This window comes from Episyrphus balteatus, chromosome 4 (assembly GCF_945859705.1).
Source record: "Episyrphus balteatus chromosome 4, idEpiBalt1.1, whole genome shotgun sequence".
Lineage (NCBI taxonomy): Eukaryota > Metazoa > Arthropoda > Insecta > Diptera > Syrphidae > Episyrphus > Episyrphus balteatus.
In genome coordinates, this window is record NC_079137.1 from 79,288,135 (window position 1) to 79,302,788 (window position 14,654).

The following is a 14,654-nucleotide window of genomic DNA, read 5'->3' on the forward strand; positions in this document are numbered from 1 at the left end:
TTTGCAAAAGTAACAAAATTAGTATTGACGAAATGGTAACTTTTTTTTGTTGTTTTTTTGCATTTATGAAATATAAAGTGAAGAAAAACTCAAGATGTCACATTTTGATTTCCCGCATCTGTCACATTTAGCAATATTTATTTAAAAGTTTCAAAACAACTTATATTTCATCAAAGAATCTGAAGTGAAAAAAAAAAAAAAATATGATAAACCTCGCAAAACAATTCAAGAAAACAAAAAAGTATTTTAAAATTGAAAAAAAATAATCTTTAAACAATTCTAAGCCACAAAACTCCTTAAATACCTTTGCTATCCTTTTAAATTAAATGCAAATGTTGACAACGCCACGCAAGCAAGCAAAAAAGTTTAAATTTGTTTTTAAATTCAATTGTATTATATTTAAAAAAATAAAATTCTAAAACAATCTTAAAAAGACAAAAAAAAAAACAAAAACACTTTGAATAAAAACAAAAACAATAAGATAGCATGAAAAATCAATTTGGAGAATTTCCACAAGAATTCTTCAAGAATTTTTTTCAAGGACATTTTTATTTTTTTTTTTCTTCTTGATTTTAGTCGAGAGGAGATACCTCCAAGTCTGATGGGTGTCTTATGTCTCGCAAAAAGTTAAGTGATTTTAAAGTGGGAAGCTCTGAATGTCAACCCTCCGCATCACATTGGTTATAGCTATTATTATGGTAAAAGGCTATGTGTTTACTTTACATTGAGTTAAAGTTCAATGAAGAAGAACAATGATACAGCTTCGATTTGACGTCGTTCTCAACAACACAAAAAGTCCTTGAGTTTAAGGATTTATTTTCATCTCGTGTCTTCTTCTCTGTGAAAAAGCTTGTTGTAGGTTACGAGTAGGTATAAGAATCTAAAGCATGAATGAATATAGAAGAGGAATTTCGATTGGTATGCACCAACGCTTCGTCTGTCATCGTTGGTAACGAAGCTAGAATTGGGTTCAAAGACCATTCAAAAACTCTCTTCCAGAGAGGAGCAAATTGTCGAACTTTTAATTAATCCCACTTAGTGGCACAGTACCAAGCTAAAGTAACACAAAAAGTCTCGTTAAACTGGAAAATAGTTCCAAGAACTATCTTCTCTGATGACATTTTCTATCAGAGAAGAAGCATTCTTTGTCTGAATTCGTCAAACTTTTGTATATGAAAATGCTCTGCTCTAGCATGTGGATGTTGTTAACCGATGACAGGTGGTTTCAATGAATGTTTTTGAAGTTGAAGTTCATGAAATCGAATAAGCTTGTTTCTGCACAGATCTAAATTATACATGAGCTAGGAACCCACCAGAACCAGTACCACTATGTGACAACGCATGAACCGCACAACTTGTCGTGTGTTCTACAGATCCTTTGTTTTTATTCTATGGCCCGTTTTCAGGAGTCGGTCGTAAAATTTAAATTCTAAAACTTTGTCCACACACAATCAACCGAGTAGTACGAGAGGAAGGTATTCTATTCGTCCGTTGATATGGTTTTTCATAGAAAAAACATGAATACCGTAATAACACAAAAATAAAAGCAAACAAAACCGACAGGATACAAAAATTCTTCATAAGGATTGCTTTCCAAAGCCTTTTTTTTATTTTTTTTTTTCCTAGGTTCCGTTTCGTGTTGGTGTAGGTGCTTTAGCTTGGTGGTTCTTATGTCTCCATTTGCATTTGTCAACTTTTTATGAAATTTTTGCATTGAAAATAAATTGAATTTAAATGCGTTTGGCTTTATTGCAAATAGTATAGTAGTGTGCAAGAATGGGAAAAGTATATTAAAGTTTTTTTTGCTTGTTTTGTTTTATGTAACATTCTTTGAAACCCTGACTACCTGGCTACTATTCTACCATAAAAGCCAAAGAACAATGACCATGCTTCATTTTTCTAGTGAAGTCGGTTCTGTTGGTTAGTTGGTTGGGCTGGGCTGGGCTAACTTGGGTTGGATTTTATGGTTTGTGGGTAGGTACAAATAATTTACATTTTAAATGTGAAAGTTGACACAATCACTGAGACTGGTATGATTCTGTATGTGTGGGTGTTACAAAAGGCTCAGATTGAATAGAGAAAGAGAAAGATCTTAGGTAAACGTGACGTTTGAACAATATTCACTGGTGTGGATTTTATGTTTTGTAGAACAACTTTATATTGAATTAAGTTTTTTTTTTTTTTTGATGAAATATTCATTTATATTAAACGTTCGTTGCAGAAACCATTTTGATTAAAGCTTTCTAAGTCAAAATAAATATATATGAATATGGGTAGGGATTGTACGAGGTTTGGAAATTCATTTATAAAAAGGAACACACCTACGCACAGACACAATTATTTTGTAGAATTTAGATTTGTCAAACTGTCAAAGTAATGAACTCAATGATGAGAAGGTTCCTATTGAGTCTGTGAGCTGTCAAATATTGAGATGTGAGGAGGAAAGAAAACTCTCATAGGTTGAGAAATAAAATTATAAAAAAAATGGTCGATTGTGAAAAGAGTAGGTTTCCAACCTTTATTTTTACTTGCGATATAGGTACTATAGGGAAAGTTTAGGATTCGGAAAAAAAATCGAATTCGTGATAACAATTTTACATGACATATCGATGATGAAGAATGCCAAAAAAGTGAGCTACAGCCTAAACTAATGGAGCAATTTTCTTCAAACTTGTTAGTTAAAAGTTTTGGGTAATTTCCTAGAAGACAAAATTGATACTAACAATATCTTTCATATAAAAAATAAAATGCACGACTGGGTCCCACGAACTTGCTTTTAGAGTTAAAGTTGCTTAAATTTTTAAGACTGTTTATATAGAAATTTGGAAAAAAAAAATTCGTTTAAAAAAAAAATAAAATAAAATCTGAAATTAAATTGCCCTCCAAAACAAGTATGCAGTTTTGATTGATATATTAACATGCATTTTTAGAAAAAAAATTTTCAAAATCGTTAGAGCCGTTTTTTAAAAAACTAATTTTTTATAAATAACTTTTTGGAAAAAAAGTTTTAAAATAAAATTGGTATGCCATTTTGTAGAAATCACTAATCAACATCTAAAAACAAAAAAATTCAGTGTCCCGTTTTCGAAAACTTGATTTTTCAAAAAAAAAAATTTTCAAATTTTTTTAAAAATCCAAAAATCAAAATTTTATTTTTGGCTTATATTTAAATTATATAAATGCTTTTTCACAAAAAGTTTCGTTGAAATCGAAAAAGCGGTTTCGGAGAAAATCGGATTTGGAAAAAACGGTTCTATGGCAGGTACCGTTAATAATGATTTTCAAAAAAAAAATTTTCATTGAATGATAGACCTTAGCTGAAAACTAACATTTGAATTTTTTAAACAAAATCGTTAGAGCCGTTTTTGAGATATTTGAATTTTACTAAAATCGGTATATGACAAGTACTGTTATTTTTGGTCCAAAAAAATTAATTCGAAAAACCCCTCTGGAGAGTCGCCAAATAACGCTACATACCAAGTTTGACATTAATCGGTCCATCCGTTTAGGCTGTAGCTTCGTATACAGACAGACAGACAGACAGACTGACAGACAGACCGACGGACTTCCGGGACCCACTTTTTTGGCATTCTCTACCATCGTAATGTCATGGAAAAATGTTATCTCAACTTTTTTTTTTGTACGAATGCATAACTTGATATATAGTACTTATATCGCAAGTAAAAAATAGAAAAGTTCATTTTTTTTTCAAAAACGACTGTAGATAACGATTCTGATTAAAATTTGTGTTTAACATATAAAAGCTTCCTTTGGAAATAAAAAAAATATTTTTCGTATCGTTATTAACGGTACCTGCCATAGAACGGTTTTTTTTTTATTTATGAATTTCTCGTTAACGACAAAGCTCGACCAAAACTTTTATACAAAAACGTTAACACAATTTTTATATTAAAATATTTTAAAATTTTTCAAAAAACACATTTTTGGAATTTAAAAAAAAAATTTCAAAATTTTTTTTGAAAAATCAATTTTTTGAAAACGGGTTGATGAATTTTATCGAGATTTCGTTTTTATATGTTGAATAATATTTTCTTAAAAATGACATACCAACTTTTTTTTTGAAAAATGTTAGAAAATTTGTATATATGTATGTATAAAAATTATTTAAAAAAAAAACGGCTCTAACGATTAAAAAAATTTTTTTTCTGAAAAATCCTTTTTATGCATGAAATCAAATGGCATACTCGGTTCTGTGAAAATAAAGATCTTTTAAAACAGTGTTTAATTAATTATAAAAACAGATTTTATTTTTGTACACTATTTATGAAGTTCCTTAAAATATGTACGTATAAATTTTTTTTAATTTTCCCAAAATTTGTTCAATAAAAAGCTTTAATACAAGAGTTACTTTTACTATAAGAGCCAGTAAGTTCAACCCCAGTAGTGCATTTTATTTCTTTTCAATTTTCTTACCTATATGTAATTTATTATGAACATATTTCTGTGCCACTAAAATTTTGTGAGTTTACGAGAGTTTCAGGGCCTTGATGTTATTAACATCAATACCCTCTCACATTCAGTTTCTTTAATTTTTGAACCTTTAGTAGACTTCCAACTTTTTTTGATCATTTTCATTTTCAAAAAGTAACATCTTATGCAAAATCTAATTCAATAACTTTATTTACATTTTTTGAAAAATGATATGCACTTAAAAAAAAGTATATAAATAGATTATTCCGCTAGATTACGCACCGCATTATATTAGCAAAACAAATGATCATACGATATCAACAGCAGCGAAAGCTACAAATTTTTTTTTTACTAATCATTGATTTTTGTTTTACAAAAAAAAAAGTTGCGCATACACCACAGTGACCCAAATCAATGATTGATGTTAGAATCATGACATTCTCCAAAGCAAACAATACTTGATAGACATGCTTCATAACTGAAGATTAGACCGTAACAAGGTAGGTATGTCACGGGTGGAACACATGCAATAGGATACTTTAAAACAAAGCAAGGAAACTTCGAGTAACGCCATGTCGCTAACGGTAATATGACAAAACGGCTCGATTAAGGTGGTCAACACGCTTGTATTTTCAAAAAGTGGTTGGTCCACCACCTAGTTTGGTTCCACATCCTATTGACGTCATATTGTTTTCGAATTGATATTGAAAAAATGTATTTTATTTTTTTTGGAAAAATTAAAAAAATTAAATTGAATTTTTTTTAGAAAAAAGTAAAAAATTGATTTGAAAGTGGTTGTTGTTGTACTTATTCTGAAAAAAAAAACATCCAGGTAAATTTCAGCAACAGAACACACGGCTGTTTGTTGAGGACTTTTGATTTGCACTTTTTGACTATAAATAATAAATTATTACTCAAATTTTTTTTCGAAAAAAATATTTTATATGTATATTTTATAAAAACAAGTAAAATTTCAAATAAAATATTAACTTTTCAAGAAACTGAAAAAAAAAAAAATCAAATAACGTACAAAGCCTTAACATTGAACTGTTATCAGCACCCTCTTGCGCTCAAGGCGACTTGAAATTTCACAACGTTAATGTTATAGATAAGTGGAACAAATTTAACGGGTGGCCCGCCGAAAAATCAAAACAAAAAAAAATATTTTTATATCAGATACATTTCAATAACACTTTTCAATTTCTCTGATTGGTATTTTTCAAATAGTCTTCTAAATAATAAAGTCGAATAATAAACCCAAAGACTGACAATATTAAGCATTTATTTATGTTTACTAATTATATCTAAAATTTATGAATCTTAATTTAATTTTTTCGTGGGTCTGGGTCGTGACCTAATACAAAAGTTTATTTCCCTCTCGTCAAATAAGCACTCAATTGGACATTGAACAAAAAAATGCTTCAAAACATATTAGCTCTTATTCAAAACAACGGAACTCTCAAAGTACGTGCTTATAGTATCTATATCTATAAATTCAGCACTGATTGCTTCTTGCATGGGTATGTGTCATTCCCAAATGAAAACATCTATTCTAAATATGAATTCCCATTGGGCGCCATTTCCTCAAAGGATCCAAAAGTAACCAATTTAGCAAGAGTCTTTTGTTACTTAAGTATTTATATGCCAAACAATCTCTCCACTCAAACTCAGAATTATTGTCCTTTTAATGTCTTTCTCGAAAACCCACAGCCATATTTCCAAGATACGAACAATAAAACCTACATCATGACGAGAGAGACGAAGAAGATTGTATCACATCTCGAGACAATATATGAAAACAGCAGAATTCTCTGTAATATAAATCAGCAGTGGTTTATATCAAATTTATAGCCCATCTATATGCCCAATTTCACTTGAATCTCTTTCAGTCTCTCCCTCTCTCCGTCTCCTTCACACTTAATTATATTTCTTCGCCTGGGATAAACTCTTCAAAAGCCAACAGACAGACCGCACAGAGCCAAACGTGTATATGCTTTGCCTTGCTTTTATACATCAGTCAGGTTTCTGTAATTATCTTTAACCTGATGTGAATTAACACCCTACTTCAACTTGGTACATTTTACATCTTCTTGAGGCAAACTAGAACTCGGCTCGGCGTTGCTGCTGTGGCTTTTGTATATTAATTTACATGAGGAACGATAACACATTATGTGGGATACCCACAAGAGTTATCCACATCTTCACAGAACTTGAGTTAACTTTCACTTAATCATCGAGCAAGAGCAAGTAAAGTATATTTATTTACCTATGCGAAGTAACCACGAGATGTAAATTACTTACACCGATTAATTCATCACATAAAATTATATTAGGTACATATCGAGAAGGGAATGGGTGATGGATTTGGTGAATCGATTAAGTACTTTGTGCTGTGTTTTGAATGGGGGCTTATGTCTTTGTGTGGGCTTTCTGTACAACACTCAATCATTGACAAGATGGCATTTCGAAGTAACCTAATTATTTATTATACTCGTATAGATGTATGAATGAATCTATACGAAAAGTTAACCAAATTTTCATCTTCGAATCTGTTTTCCTGATGATGTTGGGTAAGTCTTATAAGGAGATTGATGGATCAGTGATTGATTTTAGCTGATTTTGTGTTTGGTTTTGCATAGGTTTAGCTGTTTATTCAGTTAAGTTCTTCAGATTTCAAAGAAAATGGGAAAGTTATTGATTAAATGGGAAGGAAGGGGTGGGGAGAAGCGCAAATCGATTTGAAGAAATATCATCATTTTGTTTCAAATTCGATTTCATGAGAACATAAATTTATCCACCAAAAAATTAAAAAAAAACATTGCTTCGATGTGTGTTTTTTTTTTCTAAGAAAATATAACTCACATTTGGCTATGCCATAAATATTCATCAGCGACAAAAAATCCAATACAAAGCTTGTTTTTCTCAAAAAACGGCTCTAACGATTTTAATTTAATAAAGTGTGTTATCCTTCTTTTGAAATCAAAAAAAAAAAAATCATGTGTGCAATTAACACGTGGTAGAAGTGAAACCTTAAAAAATCATTTTTCTTGCAAAAAAAAAATAAAATAGAAAAAATCTACTTATTTTTAATCTATCACCTTCAAATACATGTTTTTTATATGACAACCTATATAAATTTTATATCATCTGAAAGCTTGTTGTCTTAGCTCAAAATATATAATATCGATCAGGTCTATGAGACATCTACAAAAAGATCTAGAATTTTTTGAACTCGATCAATTTCCATACAAAAAAAGCGAAAAAACACGTATTTTTATCTTCTCACGCTATTAAATACATTTTTTACCTAACAACCTATAAAAATTTTTACACCATCTAAATGATTATTGTCTTACCTCAAAATATATATATCGATCAAGTCTATGAGACATCTAAAAAAAAGAGCTAGAATTTTTTATACTCGATGAAATTTTTTCCAAAAAGCAAAAAAACATTTATTGTTATGTTCTCATGCTATTAAATCAATTTTTTTGTTTGACAACCTATACAAAATTTTATACCATGTGAAAGCTTATTGTTTCACCTTGTATAATGATGCATAAATCTTATTTCAAAAATGTCTACAAGAGAAGTTAGAATTTTTTTAAAGTCAACCATGTCGAATTTCCAGACTGAGATTACGGTACTTCCTACACTGATAGCTGGTCATCGCCAACAGATCTCCACAGGTGTTTTGAGGTATGTTTCAATTTTTTTCAATTTAAGATTGTGTAACTTGTAGAGCACGTACCGTTATGTGTGATATATCAAATAAAAGGTTATGTTATCAGCATGCGTATTAAAGTTAAATCAAATTTGTATGTGCACTAGATCAAAAGATATAACGTGTGTTGGAAAAGAACATCTTTTTACCGTTATCTCAGATTTTTGAATATGAAATTAATTGAAATTTTGTACAATTATAATTTATTTAATTACCTATCTACAGTACAAATTTCATTCATCTATCTACACTACTGGAAAAAATTAAGGGATCAAAAAAAAAATTCCAAATTTTTGGGCAAATTTCAACAGGCCGTAACTTAGAAAGAAATGGTCGTACAATAAATCGATAAAGAAGGAAATTGTAGCTCCAAGTGTCTAGTTTTTGGATTAGAACTTTAAAAATTTTTGAAAATTTTTTTGTTGCTGGTTTTTCTACGATTACTCAAAAACCGCAGAGGTTAAAAATTTTTAAAGTTCTAATCCAAAAACTAGACACTTGGAGCTACAATTTCCTTCTTTATCGATTTCTTGTACGACCATTTCTTTCGAAGTTACGGCCTGTTGAAATTTGCCCATAAATTTGGAATTTTTTTTTTGATCCCTTAATTTTTTCCAGTAGTGTATTAACACAAAAAAGTTATAACAAGTTGAAGTCGTGTCGCGTTTTCGTTTCATCTTGTTTCAAATCACTACGATACTAAAGAAGTTTTCACTTCAAAAATTTGTTTAACCACAATAAACGTAAATGTCATGGATACGTTTTCTTTATTTCTGCCTTTCTCATATATAAATGAATATTAATTTTAATCAAAGCGCCTGAGTACCCGTTATATTAAAATAATGCATAATACAAATTCTTAAAGCCTTCTGTGTTCGTTTTTGTTTAAATAATAAATTTTTGTATAAAAAAAAAACTTCTTTTTTGAATAACCGTTCCTGCTATTTTCAAAAGAAAAATTTAAAAAATTCTTTGAATACAAAATTTTAAATGACATATGTACTTTGTTTTGGAGACAATTTAAAAATGTGTTTTCTCTATTTGAAAAACTATTTGTAATCCTTTTTTTTTAATTTTTAAAATTAATGATAAAAATAAATTACACTTTTTTAATAGAAGATGTACGTTTGGCCCAGTCGAGCATTTTGTTTTTTTATTTATTTCATTTGAGTTTGAAAACAAATTCTTCTAAATTTTTAGTACTAAAGCAACTAGATTTATGTCCTGATCAACAAGATTTTTGTCACAAGAACCAAAATATACTTTTCTGAAAAAACGTTTTAGAACGGTTACATTTCAAGCTGAATATTTCGTACTTCGGATTCGAGTTCAGCACACCAAACAAATTCGGAAAAGTATGATTTGGTTCTTGTGCCAAAAAAAAGTTAATTTTGTTGAACAGTGTAATGTTTCAAGACAAACATTACAACTGCCCTACCCAACAAAAAGGCGAACGTAATGCAGAATTGCAGATATCCTTCCCATACATTTTTTCTTATTTTCTTATTTGAACTTAATTTCCGTCGCATCTTATACAAAGATATATGAAAAAAATATCAAAATGGGTCACTGTGGTGTATGTGCAACATTTTGTTTTATACAATAAAAAGTTAATGTTAATTTTTATTTGCAACTCAAATTTTGTTTTAAACAGGAGTAAACTATATATTATAAATAATAACGTCATATAAACAGTATTGGAAATAATTGCTAACTGCATGCTATTTGTTAATTACTACTCTAATATTTTCATGCAATCAACAACAGCATAAATAGTTTTTCTATAATTCAGAAAGATATTACATTTTGAGTTCAAACAGTATTGTAATATTGGTGCGATATGTTTGTGTATAGCATACACTGAGGGAAAAAACAACTTAAAATCAACGCAAACCACGTTGATTCAACTATTTTTAGGAATGATTTTGCGTTGAAGACGAATATTTTAAAATCAAAGTAGAACATCGTTAGTTTAAAGTGGTTTTCCGTTTCTTTAAATCAAAGTTTAACTTTTAAAAAAGCATCAATTTATTAAAAAAAAAAAAAAAACAAAATTGGCAGCAGCTAGGGATCGAACCTACAACTCTTGGGTTACTAGGCGAATGCTTTACCAACGTGCTATCTCACTTTTAAAAATTAGAGTGATTAAATGCAACAAAAGCTGAAGTCCGACAAAAATAAAAAAATTTCTTAAGTTGTTTTAATTTTATTTTGAAGAAGTTTCTTAATTTTTTCAACATTCAATCAACGTTGAACATTTTACATTTTACCTTGCGTTTTTTTTTCCTCAGTGTAGTGGAAAAAATTAAATGGTCAAAAAAATTGTAAAGTACATATCTTTCTTAATATTGGTCGTATTGGAGTGCTTGAAAAAGAAATTTAAAGCTCAAAGTCTTTCTTAATAAGTTTGTCCCTATTTTTGTTTTCTTTTCTTTTTTTGTTCTTATTATTTATTTTGATGACCTTGAACTGATCTGATCAAGGATGATTATAGAAATAATCATATGTCAGTGACTAATTAAAGCTTTAAAAAAATTCAAAAAAAATTCTCTTTGATTGTTGGCAACATAATCTTCGATTTCACAGTGAATTTGAAAAACACTAAAAACGGCTCTTTGGAAAAATCAAATGCTCAATTAAAAATGCTTTTCTACAAAAACCAATAATATTTCAATAAGTGTGTCTTTTATACTTCAATACATACACCTACCAAAACCCAATATGTAGTTTCAATTTAATCGGTTGTTTCTGCTTTTTTTTCATTGAATTTTAGGATCATATTTTTCCACTTTAAAACTCATATATGACTTTCCTATTTTTTTAACCCAAATTAGATTGAAATTTATTTTAAAAAAATGTTCTTTTCAGCTTTGCTTGCATTTTTATATGTAATTGTAAAACCCGCAAAAGTAGTCTTATTAACTAAGATAGTGAAATATTCATCATAATTCCTTTTCTTAATAACTTACTTAAAAATAACACCAAAAAACCAAAAAAAGTCGGGAGCAAGAATTCTGTAAGGTGATTTTAATTAATTTGAGTGTTCTGAATTCAAAACTGTTTACAGATTTATTCAAACACTATTTTCGCTATAAACTCCCAAAAACTAATTTTGAATAAAATGTTTTTTGACGTTTGATCTAAAATATATATTTTTCCGTAATATTTTGCTTTTTTTATCCAAATCAAGAGTCGAAAAATGTAATTTACTTAAAATCTACTTCGAACGAAACACCATATCGACGGTTAAACTTCATAACCTCGTAAGTCAAAAAATTCGAAAAAATATTATTAATGCAAACAATTCAGAAAATTCAGAGCTATCTTTTGGTATATTCAGTTCTACAATGCTGTTTTGAACATTTTTCAGGAAAATTCAAAAGCTCGTATTGATAGATCCTATACAAAAACAAGAAACACAACATATTGTTTTTGGATTTCTGAAAAACTTGAAAAACGACTTACGAGGTTATGAAGTTTAACCGTCGATATGTAACCTTAACCACTAGGATTTTGAGATATCACACACTTCTATGTATATCAAATATCCTTTAGAAAAAATAATAAAAAAAAATTAACATATTTAAAAGGATAAAATATGGCTCTTGGAGATAGATTAAAGATAGTTTATTATATTCTGTTTAATGAGTAGGTACCAGGGTAATGACTAAGCTTTTTTTACCATATTATTAATAAAAATGTCTTTTAAACGTTAATTTATAGTAAAAATATTTTTCATACTTTTTTTTTAAGTTTTTATAATCTACAAAAGTGTACAGTGTACCGACACAAATATTATTCACACCCACTTTTTGTCAAAGTAAATCGATATGCATATTAAAAATGATTTCCTTATCAAGCCACAGCGTTTTTTTTTTACTTTGAGCGATTCTGAGAAAAAAAATATTACATCCTTTTCTGTAGAAATTTATAATAATTATATAAGTATCTTATATGCACTCCTTCCTCCACAATTTTTTCCTTAGAAAGGAAGTTAGTTTAGGTTTCACACAAAATTATACCAAAGAAAAATACAGTTTCCGCACGTCCTTCAATCGGTTATTTTTCTTTGGAAAATTAATATGAACTTTCCTCCAATTCAAGAAAAGAAAAAAGAAATTCTTAATTATCTCCTTCCCTTTTGTGAACATGCAACCAATTTCCCATTAAAGAAAAAGGAAAAAGGATCTAATTTCAATCACATTTCATCCGAAAGACAGACTTTCTCCTTTATCCTCTCAAACCCCCATAAAACTGATACCATTCAACGTTCGTTTTGATGGTCGGTATAATTATCTTGCGTAAATCAAAGCTCATTTCGTGTGTACAATCAAACCATCCTTATTCTATAAAAACCAACATCCTTCCTTATATCCGTTATACTTACAAACACCCTCTCTTATTTTTTTTTTTTTTCTTTGCAGACAACCGGCTTTGGTGGCCTACCCGACGTAACAGAACACTCAAACATCCGCCGTTCGATATCTCGTCAAAATTCAATATCCAATAGCGATTCGATTGAAATCTCAAGCATACAGAAGACCAAAGGACTTACCATTAAGCCCAACACATCCAGGCAGAGTAAAAATCAAAACGACACCCAACAACACGCTTCGTCGAAGCGTAACTTTTGCATTTACACTTTATCATTGATGGCAGCACTGGCGCTCTCCTTAGTCGCAGCCATGCTCGCCTACCAGCATTTCTTAATGGCTCCCAGCCGTAATTCACACGAACAAAGACTGAGAATAGTGCGGAGAATCCTTCGCGATGTACCGTTAGTCGATGGACATAATGACTTTGCCTGGAATGTCCGCAAATACGCGCACAGTAGTCTCGAGTTGGTTGAACTAAGCCACGATATGGATCACAAGTCGATGTGGAATCGACCCGCCTGGTCACAAACAGACATCACAAGACTACGGCAAGGACTTGTCGGTGTGCAAGCATGGTAAGGAGCATATATTCTAATTTACTTGTTTTTATTTTTTCATTATTGACAATTTTGATCACGTTCCAAATAATTACAGGTCAGCATATGTGCCATGCGAAGCCCAGGGGCTGGACGCTGTCCAACTGGCATTGGAGCAAATCGACATCATACATCGACTCACCGATATGTATCCGAAGGATACAGCCTTAGTTACTTCGTATCAGGAGATCCTAACAGTTCGACGGCAAGGATTAATGGCTTCAATGATTGGCATCGAGGGCGGACATGCCATCGGCTCATCGTTGGGGGTATTGCGCTCCTACCATTCACTTGGCGCCCGATACTTGAGTTTGACACACAAATGTGACATTCCGTGGGCCGGGTCGAGCGCGTCGGCATTTGAAATGGGACTGTCCACCTTCGGGAAGGCAGTGGTAAAGGAGATGAACCGTTTGGGCATGATGATTGACCTTTCACAATCGTCCGATGAGACGGCACGTGACGTATTCCAGGTTACCCGGGCGCCAGTTATTTTCTCACATTCCGCAGCCCGGCAATTGTGCAATTCGACACGTAACATTCCCGATGATGTGTTGCGAATGGTGGCGGACAATGGCGGACTGATTATGATTAGTTTTGACTCGGAGGTTGTTTCCTGTGGACGCACCTCGACTCTGTTGGACGTGGTGGCACATATAAAGTATATTCGTATGATTGCTGGAATTCAGCACATTGGGATTGGGGCAGGGTATGATGGGATTGAACAGCCTCCGGTGGGTTTGGAGAATGTATCGAAATATCCCGATTTGTTGGCTACTCTGCTGGAGGATCCAAATTGGAGTGAGGAGGATATTGCAATGTTGGCTGGAAAGAATTTTTTGCGTGTTTTGAAATCAGTTGAAAACGTGCGAGATTACTGGAAGCGGGCTGCTATTCCACCGGGTGAGGTGTCGGAACAGCTACCGAAAACACATTGCACTTATATGTCTTCGTGACCTAATGTACAGGCTTTGAAAGAGAGACGTAATCAAACACGCTTCAAAAGACGTGATTGGACGTTTTATTAAATTTAGAGCAGAGCAAACAGAGGACAGGAAGTTAGTTAGTAACTATGAATAAATGATCAAATGAACTACAACTATGCGGCTATATTAAATATATATTTTTATTTTTACTTCATTTTCGGTCCAGGAGCTCTTATATCCTGTGGACCGTCATCTTGTGATAAATTCTTTAATTTATTTTTTCTTGAGATTTTCAATTTTCATTAATTTTTTTTTTTGTTTGATAAATTTAATGGAAAAGTTTAAAAAAAAAATAAGGGTTTTATTGTTTTAAGAAAAAAAAAATATGAAAACACAACATTTTAGATGTGTTCATGATACAAAGGAATTATTATATAAAAAAAATTAAGAATTTTTAATAAGAAGAATTTTTAAAAACTTTCATAAACAAAATTAAATACTAAAGAAAAACAAAATAAAACAACTGACTAACAGCCCTGTAAAAAAAAATGTAAGCTATTTAATTTTTGTTATGTTGATAAATATAAAAAAAAAAATTATA

At 30.7% G+C, this 14,654-nt stretch overlaps 1 protein-coding gene across 2 annotated transcripts in view; it reads left to right on the forward strand.

Annotated features, from left to right (window-relative positions):
- LOC129919570 (uncharacterized) overlaps positions 1–14,350 on the forward strand; it is a 220,786-nt gene extending 206,436 nt beyond the window's left edge. For both annotated transcript variants that reach the window (XM_056000502.1, XM_056000503.1), the window contains exons 2-3: positions 12,580–13,106; positions 13,186–14,350. In XM_056000502.1, coding sequence (XP_055856477.1) covers positions 12,580–13,106; positions 13,186–14,083 — 1,425 coding nt within the window. In that variant the 3' untranslated portion in view covers positions 14,084–14,350. The remainder of the gene's footprint in view (positions 1–12,579; positions 13,107–13,185) is intronic.
- Positions 14,351–14,654: the final 304 nt, after the last annotated feature.